The 23764-nt window shown below is 40.2% G+C and overlaps 1 protein-coding gene and 1 long non-coding RNA gene across 2 annotated transcripts; one reads left to right on the plus strand and one right to left on the minus strand.

Annotated features, from left to right (window-relative positions):
* Window positions 1-457: 457 nt before the first annotated feature.
* LOC122023280 (glycosyl hydrolase 5 family protein-like) lies at window positions 458-2137 on the minus strand. Its single transcript, XM_042581343.1, has 2 exons — window positions 1790-2137; window positions 458-1669 (listed from the first exon to the last, which is right to left on the minus strand). The coding sequence occupies exons 1-2, from the start codon at window positions 2027-2029 to the stop codon at window positions 458-460; spliced, it is 1452 nt and encodes a 483-aa protein (XP_042437277.1). The 5' UTR covers window positions 2030-2137.
* A 1857-nt stretch (window positions 2138-3994) lies between these two features.
* LOC122022595 lies at window positions 3995-4384 on the plus strand. The gene is made up of 2 exons (XR_006123032.1): window positions 3995-4129; window positions 4350-4384. It is a non-coding gene; the product is annotated as an uncharacterized LOC122022595 (long non-coding RNA).
* Window positions 4385-23764: the final 19380 nt, after the last annotated feature.

Below are 23764 nucleotides of genomic sequence, written 5' to 3' on the forward strand. Positions count from 1 at the left end.
CGGAAAATCCTAATCTCACATTACGTAGTTTCATTATAAACAAGAGAAATACAATATCAAGATATTTTCCTATAGAAGAATCACAAGGATGACACATAATTCTTTCTTCATACTTATATTCATAATGCCACGTCTGACAGACTATAGCGCCAGATACATACAAACTTTTTGAATCCAAAATCTTATACAATAAACACTTCACGTTTCGACCACCGGACTGTCACTGGAGCTCTCGTATTAATTTAACTTTTCACGTTACTAATACCCAGAGTTATCCAAATGACATATATTTAAGATTTTACTAATTTCACTTTTTACGCCGTACCTCAAACATGATCAGTTTAACCATTTATTTTATAAAATGGAATCATAAATCATCGAATTACATTGAAACCATTAATTTAAATTAGAAATGACACAATTTTATAATCGGTCCACACGGATCAGCATTGATCAATTAATTAATAAGTCTGGAGGAGGTGACCAACTTAAACCACTGGCCCTCGGGGTCACACCTCGCGTCCCCACCCAAGCACCGGCAAGGATTCGTGATCAAGCTCCTGCCGTCGCGGCCGACATCCAAGCACACAGTAGCATTGCCGCCGGCGACTTTGGTGGACACGTGCATGTGAGAGGAGGACAAAAGGGCCCACTTGGAGCTCGTCACACGGTGGCATTCTGCCAACGCGACGGGCATCCCGAGCCCGACGGCGGTGATGCAGGAAGACGTTGAACCTGTCGTCAGGGACAAAGTTTGGTCGTCATTGAAGTTCCACCTTTGGCTGCAAGGGCCTATTGCAAGGGTGAGACGTCGAGAGGAGTCGAGTGTGACGCAGTGGCCGGTCAAGGGATGGAAGATAATCTTGTAGGGTGGAACATCAGAGAAACCTGGACCTCGAAAAGGTTGCTGTATGGCTCGGACCCTCTGCAATTGGGTTGGGTTCCGAACTGTAGCCCAGTTCAATGAGAGAAGGCCATACGTCTCCTCCAACTCCACGACGCCTTCCCTGAGATAATAACTCCCTTGCAACGTCCACAGTGCCCAATCCAAGTCCTTGTCTGCAGCATATGCCAAGGCGCAGCTGAAATATCGGTTGTCCCTCTCATTCACTCCCCTCTGGTCAATCCCAAACTCACTAAGGAACAGAGGAAACTGGCGGTCGAGCAGGAAGCCGGCCTTGTTGGTGACGCTGCCGGAGATCCTCCCACAGACGTCGTTGGGGTTGCCGTTGCCCCACGCCTGGCCGTCGGAGAAGGAGTACCAGTGTACCTCGAACACGAGTTTGCTCTTGCTAGAAAAGCTCACTTTCACTTGCCTGGTGGACAGGAAGCCGAGGTCGATGTCAAAGCTAAGGCCGGAGAGGATGACGAGCACGTCGTTGTTGGCCGCATGCACTGCCTCGGCTCCCATCTCCATGTACTTAAACCAATCTTCCACGTTTTGTCTCGGTCCTCTCAGCTCGTTCCTCAAGCTCATCCCGATCACGTTCTTATGCGATCTGAATAGAGTGGCCATGTTGTGTAGGCCTTCCAACCACACGTTCGGGTCGAAGTAGGTGTCTCCGAAGAAGCCATTACCGTCGGTTTTCTTGCAGCACCACCCTGGCTTGCTTATGTGGTTGTCCAATATCACCATCACATTGTTGTCTCCAAGATTTGAAACTACAGCCTGCATTATTATCATTGCATTTATCTACCGGAGTCTGATTTTATATATATATATATATATATATATAATATGTATAATTTAAAGGAAACAGATCGCGCGAGGAGATAACTGATTGGTCACCTGATAAGCTTCGATGAGAGGGAGGTCGATGAGAGCTGGATTGTGGCGTTCGATTAATGAGATATCGGTGGAATTCAGGGCACTGAGTCGCTCGAAGGACTGTCGGACGGTGAGGTTGGCGAGGGAGTGGTTAGTTGCGAGGAACGTCGGCCAGGTGAATCGGACGCAGTTGAACCCCATAGTTCCTATTGCCTTCGATATCTCGTCCAGAGGCCGCTTCGATAGCCCCTCTGCCACCATCGGCTCCAGGTGAGACGGCCAGTTCACGCACGCCAGCTTCACGCGCTTGCCGGAGCCAGCGTCGACGATCCACCGCCCTGACGTTGATAGCGGATAAGCCGCCGCCGCCGCCGCCTGGACAATGAAACACAATAACAGAGGAATAAGGACTAGTGAAGATTCCATTTTCCTTTCCCTCCTCTTGCCTGGTTGTCTCGTGTTTCATCAGCGCCATCTCTGTCTCTATTTATACACAGATATTGACAGAGGAAGATAAAGACAAATATAATGATAAAGACAAAGATTAAAAACTAAAAATCTAAAAACGGTAAGGTCAACTAAGAACAGTATGGAGTTAATACTCTAGCTATTTGCTAATATGTTAAGGATTATTTACCTTGCTCTGTCGTCCGAAGATAAAGACAAATATAATGATAAAGACAAAGATTAAAAACTAAAAATCTAAAAACGGTAAGGTCAACTAAGAACAATAAGGAGTTAATACTCTAGCTATTTGCTAATATGTTAAGGATTATTTACCTTGCTCAGTCGTCCGATTAATATATGATAAATTATTATTATATAAAAATAAATTAATTTATTATTATTATTTATTTATATTTTCTTTTTTTTATAAATCTAAATTTTTAATAATATAATTTACTAGCTTCCTTTTTACTGCTACCTCTTTCTCTTTTTCGTTATATATTTGCTTTTATACTATATTTGTATTCTTTGTTTTGTTATCAGGGTATCAGAATCAATCCATCTCCTCATCTTCTCTCTTGATAAATCGTGGAATAATTTTATTTTCAGAATTCTTTGAAGCGGTTATAGAAAAATTATATTTTCTTGAGTTTCAACCGTTAGATGACCTTGAAACTTTAAGAGAATATTTCTACATTTTTAAAGGTGGAGATCATATTTTGAATTCTTTATGTCCACCTGACGATAAAAAAATGTGACTGTTGATTTTACCATCTCTATGAAAATCTGGTAATCAACCACAACAATGATTTCCTAAAACTAGAGCACCCAACATTGCAGCAGTAGTTCTTCTTGCAGACTCTAGAGTGACTCAATCATCCAATTCCATAACCGCTACTCTTACCAAATAATATCAAAAGTTCCTTACGCCACATCCCATGCCTCACATAGGTTTGTCATCTAGTGGTACCTCAGGTATATATTCTCCTATCTGAATCCTTGATTCTTGAGCTTCGTATCATATGTTGTCTAATGTCAATTCTTTTATATCTATAAATTCATCACCTTCTATGTTAGTCATGACCGCTGATGGTTCTCTCATGTCTTTAGCTGGTGTTGGCTCTATTTATATGTCTAATTTATTTCTGTTTAATGTATATCATATGTAAAATCGAAAGCGTTAGGGAGAGAGGGGGGGTTAATAGTGCTCGTAGCTTTCATGTTTGTTTAAAACTCAGAGAGACAAGCGGCGGCGAAATAAAGAAAGAGACGAAAAGAAAACAGACAAAAAAAAGCAACACTAACACGACCAAGATTTACTTGGTTCAGAGCCTGTGGCGACTCTTACTCTAAGGCCCACATGTGAGAGTGCTTTTGTTGGCAATCACTAATCAATTCGAAAAGTTGCAAGAATGATTACAATTGAATAAGTAACTTCAACAATAAAAAGATATCGACGACTTGGAGAATCAGATCTGTAGTGTAGTCATCGTCGAAGCAATTTTTGGGCCTCGTAGATGTCTTTTCAGAGTAGTGCGCAGAAGCGGAAGTTGTTTGCATTGATGTCCTAGAGTTGTTGATTGAAATCTCCTTTTATAGATCCATCTGGGTGTCTGGATCCCCTCCCGGACGCCTGGACCATGCTAACATGATGTGCTCTCGTCGAAACTTCATCCCTGAAGTTTATCCACGTCGTGCATCCGGACTCCCTCCGGACGCCTAAACCGCTGATGTGGGTTGACCACTCGTCGTGCTCCAGCTCAGCGAGAAAATGGAATTTAGGGAAAGCATGGGCTTGCTCTAAAAGGCCTCAAAAGGACATCCGAGAAGAACAGTAGTGCTCATGTTGAAGAACCAAATGCAAACCAGGAGAAAATTTCTATAGCGAACCATGAGATGCTAGCTTTAAAAGAGGTTACTCTGAGTTTTATTTGAAAACCAACATTACATTTTGAAAATTAAAGTAAGCAGGAATTTCCTTCAAAATCTAGGACATCTCTTTCTACAGGGCAGCCTACTGCACGAATATAGGAAAATTATCTCTCTAGTAGATATGCTGACAGATTCGGCGGTTATTCTTTTAAGATCTTCACATTGAGGGACTCTCATTGAGATCACTCTACATTTTATGTAGGAAGGCAAGCAGGGCAAAGGTGTTCCAAGGAATAGACATAAAGGTCGAGGAAGAGGTCGAATTAAACAGAACCTCTGCAGTGATGCTAGAGCTCAACAATTTCAACAAAATGGTAATGCTAGTGTTAGGTTACTTGGGTTTCAAGTTAAATCTTAGCTTCTTTGTTTGCTCATGGTGTTTTGTTTGCGACTTGTGCGTAGGCCATGCATTTGCGAACAAGCCTCTTCAATGGCCAAGGATGCCGGATGGAACAAGAGGTTTTGTTTTCGGACGGGACAAACCTGAAGGCAAATCTACATGATGCTCGAGTTTTCGAACGGCTCCATGATATTAAGATACCATCCTTTAATAAACTAACTACATTCAAGGAATCTGCTTGGTAAAAAGATCCTCCAATGAACTAACTATACCATGATACAATATTTTCTTGGGAATGTTGGCAAAAGGCGAAATAGTTCGCCCCCAACGCCTCTAACGCCCCTGACTTAAGATCATGAGAGAGGTAAATCACAACATCCTGAGTGAGCATGTGGCAGGTGGGGTGAGTTGCACAAAGACCAGGGATTTATACCCCGACTATCCTGAATTTCGACCCCGCGACCTTATGTGACAAACATCCCATCACATATCAACTAGGATGACCTGTGGGGTCATCATGCAACTGTAAATAAACTTAGAAATGATTGTTTTTATAATTATAATATTTTGCTCTTTCAAAAATGAACCTAAATGTGCATGACTATCATGACACTGCTGAGTCATTATTACATAGGAAAATTTATTAGAAATAAAATATTTTAAAAAATAAAGATAAGAAAAGTTCAGTGTAGAGTCGTTAATATAAAAGGAACATAGTTCACTTTTCACGTACAATAGGCCATGACCATCTAATCATAGTCGTGAATATAAAAGGAACATAGTTCACTTTTCAAGCACAATAGACCATGACCACCTAATTATGCTGATATCTCTTGTAAACAATCATTGAACATAATAAAAACAAGACAGATGGAGATGACTTATGAAATAACAATGCCCTATCCAAAAATAAAACACAAAAAAAAAAAATCTAGAGATAAAAAACAATTGGACTATGATTAAGCTAAAATAAGTGAAACATAAGAAAATAAAACACCCGCCGATAAAAACTCAAAGAAAATAACATAAATTTTCTTTCATAAACAACTTTAATGAGAGACTAAAAGTGCACATACACTGGAATGCTGATAAAAACTCAAAGAAAATAACATAAATTTTCTTTCATAAACAGCATTAATGAGAGACTAAAAGTGCACATACACTGAAATGCTGAAGGTGTTTGTTAAAATTTCTGAAGAGCGAGTCACATAAGCAACAAGGAGTACATAATGAATAAATAAATAGGACCAGTTGTACAGATAAATTTCAAGTCAACACCATAGCAAGGATATATTACATTACTTTTGAGAAGCAAAAATGTAAAATTGAATAAATTAACAAAATTAGTCAAATAACCTTATGATATTCAATATGTTGGAGTCTAGTAACGAAGTATTAAAATAATTGTCACGCCCTAAGTAGTTTATGTCAGAAAAAATTTCGACAGTATTTTCTTTGTACGGGTGACAATATGAAACTTCCTACAATGCCCTCAGGGCCACATATACCTCGGCTAACACGGCCAGAACAATAACAATAAAAATAAGCAAACATCCACGCATTTTAATAGTAAAATCTTAACCTAAGTAACGATAAGATAATCATTTCAAATATCCTACTCAACTACACCCATAAAAAACAAATCCGATATCCTACTCAACTACATCCATAAAACACAAATCTGATATCCTATTCGACTACACCCATAAAAGACAAATCACCAGCATACATCCAAACGAAAACCCATCGATAATAAGAGATCATACAAGATCCAAGTGCCAAAAGATACAAGTCTAAAAACATAGTCTAACATATTAAGAAAAACCAAAATGTGCGAACTCATTGCGACGCGCAATGGTAGGGGACTAGCGACTGGAACCTCTTGAACAACCTCAACCTGAAAATAGTAATAACGGGGGTGAGTTCAACACTCAGCGGATACCTAGTTGACATGCATAGTAAACTATAACAAATAGCAATAAATATGGAGTATAGTCTCCTGGGACAAAAGTTGGAAATGCATAACAGAAAAGGGCTGAAAGCAAACTGTACTCACTAGGGCCTCCTATCATGACATAAAGGTCGTCAGACCATATACCTCATGTCCCTGTATGCATGTCAAGCATATGCATCCATCCAATATGCAACAACAAAATGCAGCAAACACAAACAATAAATGCATCATGCATATGATGCCCATGACATGTCCTGGTCACCCCTGACGCCAGTCATCCATCGCATCCATCCAATATGCAGCAACAAAATGCAGCAAACACAAACAATAAATGCATTATGCATATGATGCCCATGACATGTTCTAGTCATCCCTGACGCCAGTCAGTCATCTCACACACGATGGTAAGACCGAGTGGGTAGGACTGTGACAACCGTACACTCTGCCATCACTGCTCCTAAGTGGATGGGATGCTGTCGGAGTACACCTATCCTCCTACCCCAAATCATAAGTAGGGGAACGCAATGCTCTAATCTCCCTGATCCAGTCCAGAGGAGGGATCTCTACTGGCTACCACGCTGCGTCACACTACCCATGAGCGGACCAATGGAGCCAAACAGAGCAAAATTATCTGCCGGCTACCACGCTGTGTCACCAGACCAGTAGAACCTAACAGAGCAGAACTATTTGCTAGCTACCACGCTGAGTCACCAAACCAGCGGAACCTAACAGCAGAACTGCCACACACCCTGCCTGACATACCACTAACCTATGAGTGGTGGTGTGTGCAGATCTATATAACTGGCGATGTGCTCAACAATAATGGAGCTGCCAATCGCTCAGCATGCAATCATGCGATATGGTGCATGACACTAAGTATAAAAATCCTGATCTTATCTACGTCCAAGAAATGTACCAAATATACATGGATCAAATCATCAAATCTAAGTACATGTGGCAGACATAGTAAATGTCTAATCTAGTAAATATATCATATGACATGGTATGTCACTACCTCTGTAACATAAATAATATACAGGGCATGTATGCAAAACAGGTAGGTAACAAACAAAGCATGCTCGAAAACAAATAGTGACATACCGATGCAGATATAAACATAATTATTACTACTTGTTAAAATCTACTAAGCATACCAACATGACATATCAAAATAGATAAGTCAAGGTACCCGCCTCCGATATAGATCGAATCAAACCAAATTCGATGTCGAGACGCCCGTTTCGAATCACAGTCCTGTAACAACATGATATACAGGTTTAGCTAATTACGTATAAATTAATTAGCTAAATCAAATTCCCGAGAAACTAACCTAAATCCAAATCCAATTATAAATCCTAATTGGATCATCTAACTCCTAATCCATTAGATTAAGCAACCCTAATCATTTCTCCTTTTAATTAGAATTATGATAAGCATAGTCACTCCAAAACTCACCCAAGTCGGAAACTTCCTTGTTGGCTCACGGCTGGAAAGCGACTGTCGGAGAATGCTAACTGAAGGTGCCTGTTGTCGAAGCTCTGTGGCCAGAGCTACTATGAATCTACTGCCCTGAACAATCATTCCTATTAGCACAATTGAAATCAACACCTAATCTCTACAAACCTATATATAAAATGCAAACTACACTTCCTACCAATCTGATCTCAGCCATAGCTTACCCCAACTCAGTGACGGCAGCTTCGTCTCTGCTGGAGAACCAACAGAACCTCTCTGATAGTGGCAGCTAGGGCACAGGCGGTTCGACTGCGATCAACTCCCTTGTGGCGTCGACGTCGGGGAAAAGAGAAGAAAGGTGGAGGCTCGGCACAGAACCTCTCCTTGGCCAAAGGTGACTCCGAGGGAGGAAGAAGCTTGGCCGGTGGTAAGAAGATGGGAAGAGCTCGGCAGTGCGGCTCGGGAAGGAAGAGGAGGTTGCTTGGCCGATGATGGATCAATCGACGCCGTCGTGACAGGATGATGTTCGGACGATGCTCGGGAGAGGGGGAAAAAGGGAAAAAGAAATAGAAAAATAAAAAGAAATAATAAGAAAATCAAACTTTTTCTCGTTTAAATGAAGTAGCCTAAATAGACTTTCCCGTGACCCAATATTTATCCCCGTAACCTAAGCCATACGAGCTCCTAAAAATTTCCAGAAAATTTCTGAAAATTCCTAAAAATTTCCCTTATGGTGATTCGCCCATTTTCGATATTTTACAATAATAATGGGAAATTAAGCTTTAGTATGCTTCATAGTTTTCAAGACATTGCAACAAGAACAGTTCTACCGTAGAGCTTGGTAAACAATTTGTATCATACAAATGGAATAAAATCTACAAGAAGTTATTTCTCAAGACATTCAAAATTGCATGAGACTAAATGCACAGAAAATCATAAACCTTGTGCAAAACTTCAATCCTAGCAATTGTGTTGTCTCTAAGTTATGCTATAATACTCTTAAAAACTTGTCCAGTGTTAAGATTAGAGGATAATATAAGTAGTAATAATTACTCTAGATTATGTGGATACAATGGACACAGCTGTTAGAGCAAAACAACAAAAAAAAATGTAACTCATCCAGAGTTCACAGCTAATATGCAAACGACAAAGATGAATAAAAGGGAGGATAATAATATCTCAAACAAGCAATAAATTGTAGCACATATAGTTCCCATAAGCAGTTTTGGTGAGTCATATCAAGTAGTTCAAACTTCATATTGTCCTCCTAGAAACGTTGTTGATACATGGAAATCTAGGTAGAAATAAATTAAGGAGTCAATCCCAAATAATTTGGACTACATGAAGAGTTCATTCCCTTGGTCAAAAATTATGGTGAAGAACTAGGTAAGGAATCAAAGGTGATGTGTGGTGGGTAAGTCCAAAGATGTTGCTCATCGATCCACAAAGTACCAATCACTAATTGATTAGCATATGCAAAAAAGTTGGAAGCTAGAAGTTCAAAACATATATACAATACTTCTTACAAACATATGTAAAATACTTGTAGTTTTTCATTCTCATGTCTAGTAGATTCGGCCTCTATTGAAGTCAGCAATCGAACTTTCTCAATTTCAGAGTTCTCCAAAGGATAGCTAGTTGGAAGCTTTGCCTCTTCTGATACCAATTGATACAATGATTTCAAAACCTCATCAAGAAATACTTCAATAAATTTGCTTGCATTTCAAATAGATTGATGCTATGATTTTTTAATTACTATAAAACATACTAGAGAGAATTAGTTTGCATTTGGTTTTGTTTACATTATCCTTGCTAAGCAATCAATTAACTAAGGGTCTAGCCACAACTTTTTAAACATAACCCTTGATACACTAATGAGGACTTCAAATGGAGTGATGTTGTCTCCAACCACCACCACCTTCTGCTTCTCCAAGTCCACTTCCAATGACCTCACCCTTGCATGGAGATTAAAAACATGCTAAAAAAATAAGACCAATTGAAAAAAAATTCTTCAGTCAAATTAAAAAATACACACAATATTATTTGCATGAATTTATTCATAAAAAATACAAACATATCAAAGTACATATAACCAGCATGATTTCTAGTGTAGACATGAATGTGCATGCAACTCTCTGTTACTGAAGTAATAGTCGATAAATGCCCCCTTGATCAAACTAAAAAAAAATAATAATTTGCTTCATTAGTATTCTGCAGTACAAGAATAATGAAGGGAAAGAGAACATTTATAGAAAAAGTAACAAAGTCTTAAGAAAAGGCAAATTGAAAACCAACAATATTTAGAACTCTCTAGCGAATTCAATCTAAGATGTCACTTGTTTAGTATTAGGAAATGTTAATGATTTATATATGCAAGATGCAATTTAAATAGGTAAGATGCAACACACGCAGAAAACTGAAAGAAAATGCATAATATGTCCTTATCTAACCTAAATAATATCATCCATTAGCAATCAAAAAGTTCATAATTTTGGATGCTTTAGCTAATTACAATTACCAAATGCCAAAACAAAACAAAGGGCAACACAATTATAAAGAAAAGAAAATTGAAATATTTTGACAAGTTTTCAAACAACAAAATTGACAATCATAAAGCACATGAAATGCACACAAAAAAAAAAATTACAAAGAAATATGAGCAATAACAATACATTCGGTACATCAATACCATCACGATAAAATTGACATATTTTTTCCAAGTGTTGAAATAGCATTATCATTACATTATCTGATTACAATGCATCAGGATGTCTAATCACATTATTCAAACTAAAGAGAGCCTCTGTACAAAAAGAAATATTGGACAAATTGTAATTAGCAACAGCATTGAGGCATTAATTTGTATGTAAAAACATCTTATATATAAAGCTACCTCCAATCTTTGATTTATCTATTGCACCAGATGAAAATATGGTTCAACCCGTGTTTCTTTTAAGTTATAGAGACAAGTTTAGGTTTTGGTTCCCAACTGAGTTCCTTTGGTCACATTGAACACTCCTTTAGAGCAACAATGCAACAAGCATTGGCGACTATAAGAAATTACTCTAAACTCCTAGTAAACACAATCTACTATAGACAATCTAATTTCACGAAAACTTTTAGTTATGCTAGATAAAAATCTTGTATTTACGTTGTCCAAATGAGAGAATCCTCACTAAGACCCATAATTTTTCTGTCAAAACCAATATTACTATTACACATCTGTAAAATGTTGTAGGAGTGACCACTTACATATAAGCACACTGTTAGACCGTTAGCAACTAAACAACCAAATTATATTCACACGACTACTCACAATCCAAGACTTGCCCTAGTCCACTCAAGACTCCATTACTTCTAATAACAGTCCCCTATTAATGCTTAAAATGTATACAAAATGGTAAAATTTGTACAGTGCTTAGCGTTACCATATAATCTTTTCCCTGTTTCCGCCGGTGCGGATTAATTCTAGTACCGTAGTTCCCGCAAGTAGCCCAGCAGCATCACCGCTTACGAAGCAATTCCGACTTTGGTAAGACGATTAATAGAAGATTGAATAAAGGAAAAACAAGCAAAAGAGATACCTTGCGCTTATCCCTCTATGAACCCGATTGCGACAGCGCAACTAGTAGTGGAATTGCGCCTTCGCCCACTAGGAGCCCTTGGATATGGGGGCTTTCGGTGGCAAGCTGCAACAACACATGAACAACGAATTCTCTCCCAGTTGTTGGTCCTGTTTTTGTTGCCTCCATGAGCACTGTGATCCCACTTGTCGCCACCACCGCCTCCCTCCCCTTCAGTATCGTTGCTAGGCTTCCAAGCACCACAAGTGCCTTCTTGGCTGTGACTCCACCGCATTCCCCCACCAGCTCCACCAGTGGAGGCACAACCCTAGTGATGGAAGCGACACGCGAAGAAGGAGAGGAAGAAGAGAAGGCTGTCATGAGATTCTGCATCTTCTCCATCCTCCTCTTCTATTTCTCTCTTTCTTGTTTTATGGCAGAGTGGTGAAGCGATGAGGTTAAAGGCTGAAGTGTAAATAAAGGAGTTGTGCAAGAATAGATTTTGGTTAAAGTTTTTTATTTTTTATTTTTTTGCATTTCCCCATGCATGAGTTTTCAGGCGAGAAAAAACACAACGGTTATAATTTCATTGATATCGGTTTATAGCCGTTGTCTTATTAGAATAATAACAACGGTTTATGCACCGTAGTTCCAAGCATTGTAAAAGTATTTTCATTGACAATGGTTCATTGCACCATTGTCCCAACTGTTGTTAAAATTATCTTTTGGGGTAACTGTTGCATTAAAGATAACGGTTTTGTCAAAAATTATTTTCTTTTGTCAAATTTACAATAGTTTTTTCTAAAACCATTATCCACCGTTGAGAAAGACTAGATTTGTTGTAGTGAAACTTTATCCACCTTCGGGCACCCAGACCGCTGACATGGGTTAGCCATTTGAAGCATGCCACTACAACCCATCGTTTGGGTGCTTATCCACCTATTCGGGGGCCTGGAGCACCTTTGGGCGCTCGGACCCCCTGGCGCTTGGACAAGCTCTGAGTGCCTGGAGCCCCTTTTTCTAGCCTTTGATTTTTTACAATACAAAGTTAGTCCTACAAGAAATAATATATAAAGTAAGTAATATTTGACAGTCTCTGGACTATCCGGTCCTAACTTTGAGTTTCACTGAAACTCTAGGTCGGACCAACTCTTACTGTTCCCTCTATAGGAAATGTGTCCTCAACTACTCCTCTCAGGAGAGTTTGCCTTTTGCCAAACTAGTTCTCCATACCATTTGGACTTTTGCACAGAATCTGAGACCTCAAGACTTTCCGCTAGATGTCCGAATCCCAACCCGTCCAGCCTTTTTCCTGGTGTTCGTAACCCCTAGGATTTTCATGTAGTGTCTTAGACCCTAGGATTTCTATCGAAGTCTTCGACCTTCCAAGACTTTGCTCAGTCCCCTAGACTAGGACTTCCTTGGTGAATTACAACTAGGATTTTTCACCTGCCTAGTGTCCACTAGGACTTCTTTGTCTAGCCTTAACTAGGACTTTCATCTTACTTAAGATCACTTAGAACTTTCCTGCACACTTAATCAGACTTATCAATACAACAATAAGACTTAACTTTGAACCCTTTTCCAATATCAAAACCCAGGTTCAATCATCTGATACTCCTTACACTAGCAATCAAGACCAAATCGGGGTACTCACAATTCTAAATTAGGGAAAAAAGCTATAAATGATAAAAATGGAGTAAGAAAATAATTCTTCTCGAATGGCGGTTGTACTGGGGCTTCTCCAAGCCATCCAAGATGCCTCAAACCCTTCACTTAGGTCACTCTGTCACTCAGGGCGCTTGGAGTACTGTTTATCCGAAGTTATTTTTTTTCTTTAAACTTCTATATATGTTGGTGCGATATTCCCTAGGTCAAGGTTGACCTGGTTGACTGAGCCAGATGGGTCAAGCTCAAGTCTTGATGTTTGAGTTTCGATGTTTGACAATACATGGAGATTGCATGTGCAATTGTCCATATGAGGAGATTGTGAAAGATAGTCAAGTAGGTCAAGGTTGATTGGATACTTGACTGGAAGATCCTGGTGAGTGAAGCCAGGTGAAAGTCCTAACTGGAAGGTTAGGCAGATGAGAAGACCTAGTGAGTGAAGCTAGGCAGAAGGAAAGTCCTGGTGAGTGAAGCCATGCAAATGGGAAGTCTTGGTAAGTGAAGTCAGGCAGATGAGAAGACCTAGTGAGTGAAGCTAGGCAGATGGAAAGTCCTGGTGAGTGAAGCCAGGTAGATGAGAAGACCTAGTGAGTGAAGCTAGGCAGATGGAAAGTCCTGGTGAGTGAAGCCAGGCAGATGAGAAGACCTAATGAGTGAAGCTAGGCAGATGAGAAGTCCTAGTGAGTGAAGCTAGGCAGAAGGGAAGTCCTGGTGAGTGAAGCCAGGCACAGGAAATCCAGATGGATCAAGATTGATCGGATATCTGTTGTTGGAAAGTCCAAGTATGTCAAAGGGATTGACTGGATACTTGGCACGAAGAAAGACAGATGGGTCAAGGTTAACCAGACAGCTGGTGGAAGTCCAAGTGGGTCAAAGGGATTGACCGGACACTTGGTAAGGGAGTCCTAGCAGGTCAAGGGTGACCAGATGCTAGGTATGATGTACCGACAGGTCATAGAGGACCGTATGTTGGTTTGAGGGATGCTTGGACTTGATTTGGCAAGTCTCACATGGGCTGAATCGATTAACCGATCGATTGGCTCATGCACAATTGATCGGTTGATCGATTGGGTGAGTCCCGTGGAAGGAGAACCTCCCAATCGATCAATGGATCGATTGGGAGAATTGTCGATCGCACAGAATGCCTCCCAATTGATCGGCCGATCGATTGGGAGCCTCCAATCGATCGACTGATCGATTGGGAGCTACGATTTTGTGCGATAAGCCCTAGATCGATCAACCGATCGATCCAGGCAATTTCCAGGAGCACAGAGGCGCTCTGGATGGATCGGTCGATCGATCCAAAGACTCCCCAATCGATTGGGAGCAATCCAATCGATTGGGATTTGACCATTGGCATAGGATATAGATGTTGGTGAGCGTTTCCCACAGTAGCACTTCCTCGATTCTTCTCCATGCGACACTATGATCCTCTCCTGCTCTCTTCGCCAGATCTTGAAGGTTCTTGGAGACTAGTGCTGGTGCACGTCCAAGTCAAGAGGCGAGCTTTAACAAGAAGAAGAAGCTAGGGTTAGGGTTTTCTTGTGCATATCTTGTAAGCTTTTGCTTGTATTGTATTTCCCTTCCCTTTCTTCTTGTACTGTGAGTTTGTAGGGCTTCTCCGCCTTCGGTAGTTACCGAGAAGGAGTGTTTTTCATAGTGGAGGGTGCATGAGTGTGTGGATCCTTGGATTAGTCACCTCTTGTTGAGGTGGATATCAAGTAAATCCTCTTGTTAGCGTTGTTTTTGTTTCTTGTATCTTTCCCGCTGCTATCATCTTGAAGAAACAAGCAACGAAGAGCACGACGAGCACGAAGAGCTATTCACCCCCCTAGCTATATTTCGGTCACAACAGTATAAACATGTTAATCCAAAAAATAAAATTACCTACAAAATAGAGTTAGCACATGTCTATATATAAATTAATTTATATATTAGATTCTGTCTTACCAAGACCAAGATCTAGTCTTGGCCTTAACTTAGATTTTTAAAATGGATTTAAGTTGAACCAACACCTATTGTCCCATTGGGACTTATCCGCATTGGCTTTCTCTCCTCCAGTTGTTTACATCCACTTATCATTTACAGACTTACTTGATGTCTGACCCAACAGGTCTTCTTTTGAGACGACCCATCTGGATTTCAACCAATTGTTAGGTCATGATGACCCAACTTGGCTTCCTGCCATATATCAAGTACTCTTTAACCTATTTGGGTTTCCTGTCAGTTATCTGGTCCTCTTGACCTAACTAGACTTCGGTCTGGTGTCAGTTCCTCTAGACCCATTAAGTCCTTTAGCTTGCACACTTGGTAAGCAAATTAGAATACAATAAGACTTAACTTTGAACCTTTAACAACATCAAGATATAAGTTTGATTCTGGTGCTCCTTGCACCAATAGATATATCAAATGCTCGGTAAGACTCAACTATTGGCACCAGGTAGGATAGTGATTATTCTATGAGCTGACGAGAAGGGGAGAATTTGTAGTGTCGACCTAACACTAAAGGAGGGGTGAATAGCATTACTCATTTTAAAAATGAGTATATAGTAAATAAAATAGGTAAATCAATTAGAGTTAGCACAATGAAAATGGAATTTACTTAGACTGATTCAATCAAATTAGAAAAAGGCAATAAAAGTATGCAATAGATTTAGCTAATAGTTTAAGCATGCAAGTTGATCAATCAAACTATTAAGTATAGACATACAACAATTATCAAATATAATTCTTATTTCTAAATTTCTCATAAGTGGAGAAACTTTTAGAAAAAGAATCTAAATTTTTTAAGTACAATAAAGCAAATAAAGCAACACTGAAATAATGAAAATATTATTCTAGGTGATGTGGATCAGAAATGATGCGCACGTTGTAGTGTGTCACAACACAGAAGGTGAAGGAGCGCTTAAAGCATGAGCACAAGAGATTAATAGATGAGTGAATGACTGATTTTTAAGCTCTGTCTCAAAACTCCTTATATAGGACTCCTCTGGTCACTTGAAACCTTCCTGGTTTTCTGTATCCATGCTAACATGGCTATAACTTTTATCTGTTAGATAACATTAACAAAGCTCTCCAGTCGACTGGACACCCTCCGGTCGCCTGAATAGGGGTCAAACTTTATCTTGACCATTTTACTCGGATTGCTGATAACACTATCTCCCAGTCGCCTAAAAGCTGCTCCAGTCGCTTGGACCTAATATAGTAGTTTGGACCCTCTGAAATCCCTTTATTGAGAGTTATCATCAACCAGTCACCCCTAAAGTTCATCTAATTGCCTTGAACCTTCAAACATGATTCTCTACAGTGGCTACACGTAATGAGTAGAATACAAAATGTAAAGTTACTCACACTTATGTTGGGTTTAGATGTTCAGGCTCCAGTTGACTCATCTAGATTAAGTTGCCAAGCCAAAGTTCCCAGTTGCTTTTACTTGGACTTAAGTGCCAAGCCTTCAGCTCTCAGCTGATTTCACTTGGACTTAAGTCACCTAATACCCAACTAGGAATTTATCTGTCAAACCTTAATCACTTGGACTTGATTCACCTAGCCTCCAGCTAGGAATTTGTTGTTTGGTCTCAACCAAGACTTAGCTCATACCTGACTCCCAATTAGGACTTTGGTTCTCGAGTTTTACTTACTAGGACTTAGTCACTATCAGGTTCACAACCAAGAATTCAACATTTGTCAAGTAACTTCCACCTGCATACTTGACACAACTAATTGTTGGGACCGAAATGTAGCTAGAGGGGGGGGGGTGAATAGCTCGGCGTGATCTCGTGCTCGTCTTTGCTTGTTTCTTCAAAGATATACAGCAGAATGTACAAAGAAACAACACTCAATGCTAACACTAAGGATTTACTTGGTATCCACTTTAGGAAGAGGTGACTAATCTAAGGATCCATACACTCACGCACCCTACACTATGAAAACACTCCTTCTCGGTAACTACCGAAGGCGGAGAAGCCCTACAATACTCTCAATATAACAAGAAAGCAAGGGGAGACAAATACAAGAAATATCTTACAAGATATGCAATAAAAATCCTAACCCTAGCTTCTTCTTCTTGTTGTAGTCACGCCTCTTGACTTGGATGTCTCTCCACGATCCTTCAAAAACTGGCGGTGAGAGTGGAAAAACGCTGTGGAGAAGCTGCTGTGTTGATCGAAGCTGAACAGTGCAAGCCTTAGCGAAGGAAGAGCTCGACAACGGCTATATCCTGCGCCAACGGTCAGATCCCAATCGATTGGAGTGCTCCCAATCGATTGGGGAGGCCTTGGATCGATCGACCGATCGATCCAAAGCGCCTATGTGCTCCAGGGAATTGCTTGGATCGATCGACCGATCGATCCAGTGCTTATCACGTAGAATCGCAGCTCCCAATCGATCAACCGATAGATTGGAGGCTCCCAATCGAACGTCTGATCGATTGGGAGGCTTTCTATGCGATCGGCGATTCTCCCCAATCGATCCACTGATCGATTAGGGAAGCCTTTGTCGCGGGGACTCACCCAATCGATTAGCCGATCGATTGGGCATGAGCCAATCGATCGGCTGATCGATCCAGCTCTGGTTTTTGCCCATAACCAAGTCCAAAGTCCCTTAAACCAACATCCGGTCAACCATGACCTGTTGGTACATCATGCTTAGCATCTGGTCACCCTCGACCTGCTAGGACTCTCTTACCAAGTGTCCGGTCAATCCCTTTGACCCACTTGGACTAATCTCCACCAGATGTCCGATCAACCTTAATCCACCTGGATTTCCCGTGCTTGGCTTCACTCACCAGGACTTCCCTTTTGCCTAGCTTCACTCACTAGGACTTCCCTTTTGTCTAGCTTCACTCGATAGGACTTCTCATCTGCCTGGCTTCACTCATTAGGATTTTTCATACTGCCTAGCTTCACTCACTAGGTCTTTCACCTGGCTTCACTCACTAGGATTTTCAACTGCCCGGCTTCACTCACCAGGACTTTCCTTCTGCCTAGATTCACTCACTAGGACTTTCCACAACTGCCTGGCTTCACTCACCAGGACTTTCCTTCTGCCTAGCTTCACTCACTAGGACTTTCCATAATTGTCTGGCTTCACTCACCAGGACTTTCCTTCTGCCTAGCTTCACTCACTAGGACTTTCCTTCTGCCTAGCTTCACTCACTAGGACTTTCCATAACTGCCTGGTTTCACTCACCAGGACTTTCCAGTCAAGTATCCATTCAACCTTGACCTACTTGACTTTCCTTCACAGTCTTTTCACATGAACAATTGCACCTGCAATCTCTATGTACTATCTTCATGTATTGTCAAACATCGAAACCCAAACATCAAGACTCGAGCTTGACCTAATTCAAGCTCAGGCAACCAGGTCAACCTTGACCTAGGGAATATTGCACCAACAATCTCTCCCTTTTTGATGTTTGACAATACCTCCTTTAAGTTAGGCTAATCCCATAGTCTCAACTCCCTTCATACCAATATGAATGAGGATTTCCTTCATTCTCCTCCTTCTCTAGAGGGCAAACTTCCTCTTAGGTAATGAAGGCCTGATTTAAACACACATTCTCCCCCTATTGGCACACATCAAAAACTCTCCCCCTGAAGAGTTACCCAACATTGTTTACAACTTCACTCGTTGTTCACAAAAAAATAACGAAGGTCCCATACCCTTCGTCATTCTCAATGCTCATCCTTGAGCATACACCACATGAATAATGAAGATATCCACTCTCCATTATATTCAAATGCCCAACCTTGAGCATTTTCGCTAAAGAAGGTTAACCACCTTCCTAGGTATATGAAAAATAGATTTTTCATGTCATTAAAAAGTAACTCCCCCTAAAGACATGCGCATAACTTCTGTCATTGGACCAACAATGACTTGGAATCCCTAAAACTTTAGAAAACCCAAATTTAGAAGTTTTGAGGTTCATAAATTCAATATTGAAACCAAATCTCAACCTAAATCTCTACTTATTTTCCTTAACCAACCTATTCTTGTTTTCATCATGAAAACTTCCTCTAAATGTATACAAATGTGTTTTGAGGGGTAATTAATGGTTACCTAGACTAAAAGTGGTTTAGAATGCTGAAAATAAGATTTCCCAGCCAAAATCAGCATCTCCAATCGATTGGAGTTGGGTCCCAATCGATTGAACCCTTCTGAATCAATCTACTGATCGATTTAGACCGCGTGGATCGATCGGTTGATCGATCCAGCGAGCTTCTACTCACGGGAAAAACTCCTCTCAATCGATCACCCGATCGATTGAGGCACTCCAATCGATCGGGTGATCGATTGGAGCTCTGAAAAACTGAAAATTTATTTCAGTGAATTTCAGAAACTCCCCTAAAATTCTACAAAAATCGAAAAAGTATGAAAATTCATGTAGACATTCCTTAGGACATATACTATCAAGGAAAAATAGTTTTATATGAAAATACTTTATATTTTCAAGATTGACATAAACTTGAAAACTTGTAAAAACTTTAGTGTTTTCTTCTAGTTTGTGTCTAACATTTCAATGATGATTACTATCAAAAGATAGTCTTCATCAAGGTTTTCTAAAAGTATTTTAAAATAATTTTCAAAACCAATATCCAACCATGTTCTTTGGGCTCAATGCACATGACTTGTACATTAGCTTTCCCAATGATTGGAAAACACATAACTATGTGTTTTGATGAACTTCAAACTCAAAAGAATGCACTAAATCAACATCTTGAGTTTTGCTCATCATCCTAACATCTCACTTGTATTTTATGTGTATGAAAACACACACAAGTCACCTTATAGTCCTTTTGTGAGATGCAAACTTTGATTTTGCCCTAATCTAGGGATCATGCATATCTATCTAGGCATTTTGAGGTTAGGAACATCCACCAAGGATGCTACTTGTTAATGAATGTCATTTGTCCTTAGTTTGCAAGAAATTAAAATAATGCATGATGCGTTATGGCATACATCAAAGATAAATAATTTTAAAAAGCAAATTTCCTATGACTACATGATGTATGTATGACATGACATGGTATTTTTGTGTTTTTCATAATAAGCCATGAGTGCAAGAATAAATATGATGTCATGACATATGATGGGCAAACAACGCATGGTAAATTAGCATAAATGAAATACCTAGATTATCTATCTAAGTATCCTTAATCCTTTGCTAATTTAAAATTTAAAACCTAGATTGCCCACTATTTCCCAAGAAAATGCCAAAATTCAATTTTGATATTTATTTTAATTTTCCTAATTTTGTGCCAATTTAAATAAAATATATTCCTCAAATTTTTGGCATAATTTACTCTTTTAAAGAGTAACACATTAAGTTAAGGCTTAAGTTGCCTTTAATTCCCTAAGAACATACCAAAATCCCAACTTGGTAGTTCTTATGATTTCCCAATTTGTATCACTTTAAAATTACATCCAATTTCTTAAAATATGACACATTTTACTCTCTCCAAGCGTAACCGCTTATCCTTTTCATTTTCAAAGATTAATAATAACCTTGAAAATATTCTCCGAGTGTCAACTTCATCAAAGTTGGGTTAACTACCCTTCTAATCGGAGTTGACACTTTCTATCCCATCTAAGGAGTAGAGAAAATGCTCCTAGGAACCCAAAACCTATTGGTGCTCCTTGGATGCTCTAGGTATTCACTAGGGATAACTTCCCTAGATACTTTCCTAATGACCTTGTTTGGCTTCTTAGAAGCCTTGGTCACTTTCTCTAGGTCAACTCTAGGTTTTTCTTCCCTTGTGACTTTCTTAGTGACTTTCTTAGACTTCTTAGAAATCTTAGTCACATTTGTTGTTGCAAAAATACTTCTAGGGATAACTTCCCTTGTATTTTTGACTTGACCTTTTAACCTAGGGTTGGTTCCATAATTATATGGAGCCATATGGTAAGAAGGCACATCCTTTTTAATTTTAGGTTTGTATCCCAAACCCCTATGGCCCGTGGATGACCCTTGTAGTGCTAAACCTAGGTTATGCTCATTTTGCCCTTTTAGGATACTTTCCATCCTTTTTAGGGTCTTTTCCATTTTATCAAGCCTTGACCTTAAGACTTGATTTTTTCCCCATAAATCCCTAGATTTTGATTTTTCTTTAAATCCTTGAGCATTTTTATTTCTAGGCTTATAACTATGGTCCTTAGTGTTATTTTCTAACCTTTTACCTACCTTCCAAACCCTAGGTATGGTAGTCTTAGCATGGAGAGCCATATGTTTTTCTTTAAAGCTATTATGCTTCCTATTTTTATGGTAAATAGTATTAAAATGATATAAATTAGAACTAGCATGCTTTTTACCATTATTTAAAGGGGTGTGCTCAATAAATGATACCTTTCGTTTTACCTTGGAGACTCCCCCTTGAGTCTTGACCGCTTTCTTCCCCTTGGGACATTGACTCCGATAGTGTCCCTTTTGATTGCAAGAGAAGCACACAATGTGCTCCTTGCTCTTCTTTGTTCCGGGAGCGGTCTCTTTGGGCTTCTCCTTGCCCTTTGGTGCCACTTGACCCTTCTTCTTGGCCAATTTAGGACATTTTCTCTTATAATGCCCATGTTCCCTACACTCAAAATATATAATATGATTTTTATTTTTAATTGAACCATTTATACCTTCACGTGTAGGGATGACATCTTCTTTTGATCCGGATGTAGAGGCTTCCTCTTGATCCGATAATGATGCTCCTCTAATCGATTTGACTTGACTTGTGGAGGTGGAAACTTCTTCATCCTCTTCTTCTCTTGACCCGGATGAGGAGACTTCTTTTTCTTCTTGATCCGGTGTCAATGAAAATTGCTCGCCCTCAATCCTAGAGGTGGAGGCCTCATCATCTTCATCTTGTACATGGAACAAGGAGTATGCTCTCTCTTTTCTCTTTTCATTACATTTCTTTGAAGATGACGCTTCTTGAACCTCTTCTTCGAAAGTTGAGCATCTCTCAACTTCGGAATTTTCCTCCTCTTGGTCTTCCTCCAATGAGTCACCCTCTTTGGATTTTTCTTGGATTGGTACAGTAGAGGGCTCTTCATGAAGCTTGGCCAACTTGCTCCATAGCTCATTTGCATCTTTAAATTATCCAATTTTGCAAAGAATGGTGCTTGGCAATAAATTAACCAATAATTTGGTTACCTTGTCATTAGCCTCGCACCTTTGAGTTTGTTCTTGACTCCATTTGATCTTTTTGAGGATTTTGCCCTTTGAATTTCTTGGAGCCTCGAAGCCTTCCATTAGAGCAAACCATTGCTCTATCTCCATCATAAGAAAATTCTCGATCCTTGACTTCCAAGAATCGAAGCTTGTAGATACATATGGTGGAGGCACCCTTATGTCGAATCCAAGGCCATCTTGGAATTCCATCTTGAAGTTGAGCTTCTCTAATTCTTTGACTTTGATGAATTTGCTTCAACTTCTTCACCCTCTAGCTTTGTTGCCACTTCCGGCGATGATTCCGGTGAAGAGCGGCCTCGCTCTGATACCACTTGTTGGGACCGAAATGCAGCTAGAGGGGGGGGGGGGGGGGGAATAGCTTAGCGCGATCTCGTGCTCGTCTTTACTTGTTTCTTCAAAGATATGCAGTAGAATGTACAAAGAAACAACACTCAATGCTAACACTAAGGATTTACTTGGTATCCACCTCAAGAAGATGTGACTAATCCAAGGATCCACACACTCACGCACCCTCCACTATGAAAATACTCCTTCTCGGTAACTACCGAAGGCGGAGAAGCCCTACAATACTCTCAATATAACAAGAAAGCAAGGGAAGACAAATACAAGAAATATCTTACAAGATATGCAATGAAAACCCCCTAGCTTCTTCTTCTTGTTGTAGTCATGCCTCTTGACTTGGATGTCTCTCCAAGATCCTTCAAGAACTGGTGGTGAGAGTGGAAAATCACTGTGGAGAAGCTGCTGTGTTGATCGAAGCTGAACAGTGCAAGCCTTAGCGGAGGAAGAGCTCGATAACTGCTATATCCTGCGCCAACGGTCAGATCCCAATCGATTGGAGTGCTCCCAATCGATTGGGGAGGCTTTGGATAGATCGGCCGATCGATCCAGAGCGCCTCTATGCTCCTGGGAATTGCCTGGATCGATCGGTCGATCGATCCAGGGCTTATCGCGCAGAATCGCAGCTCCCAATCGATCAACCGATCGATTGGAGGCTCCCAATCGATCGACCGATCGATTGGGAGACTTTCTGTGCGATCGATGATTCTCCCCAATCGATCCACTGATCGATTGGGGAAGCATTTGTCGAGGGACTCACCCAATCGATTAGCCGATCGATTGGGCATGAGCCAATCGATCGTCTAATCGATCCAGCTCAGGTTTTTGCCCAAAACCAAGTCCAAAGTCCCCTAAACCAACATCCGGTCAACCATGACCTGTTGGTACATCATGCCTAGCATCTGGTCACCCTCGACCTGCTAGGACTCCCTTACCAAGTGTCCGGTCAATCCCTTTGACCCACTTGGACTAATCTCCACCAGATGTCTGATCAACCTTGATCCACCTGGATTTCCCGTGCCTGGCTTCACTCACCAGGACTTCCCTTTTGCCTAGCTTCACTCACTAGGACTTCCCTTTTGCCTAGCTTCACTCACTAGGACTTCTCATCTGTCTGGCT

The sequence above is a fragment of the Zingiber officinale genome, chromosome 9B (genome assembly GCF_018446385.1).
Source record: "Zingiber officinale cultivar Zhangliang chromosome 9B, Zo_v1.1, whole genome shotgun sequence".
NCBI classification, from domain to species: domain Eukaryota; kingdom Viridiplantae; phylum Streptophyta; class Magnoliopsida; order Zingiberales; family Zingiberaceae; genus Zingiber; species Zingiber officinale.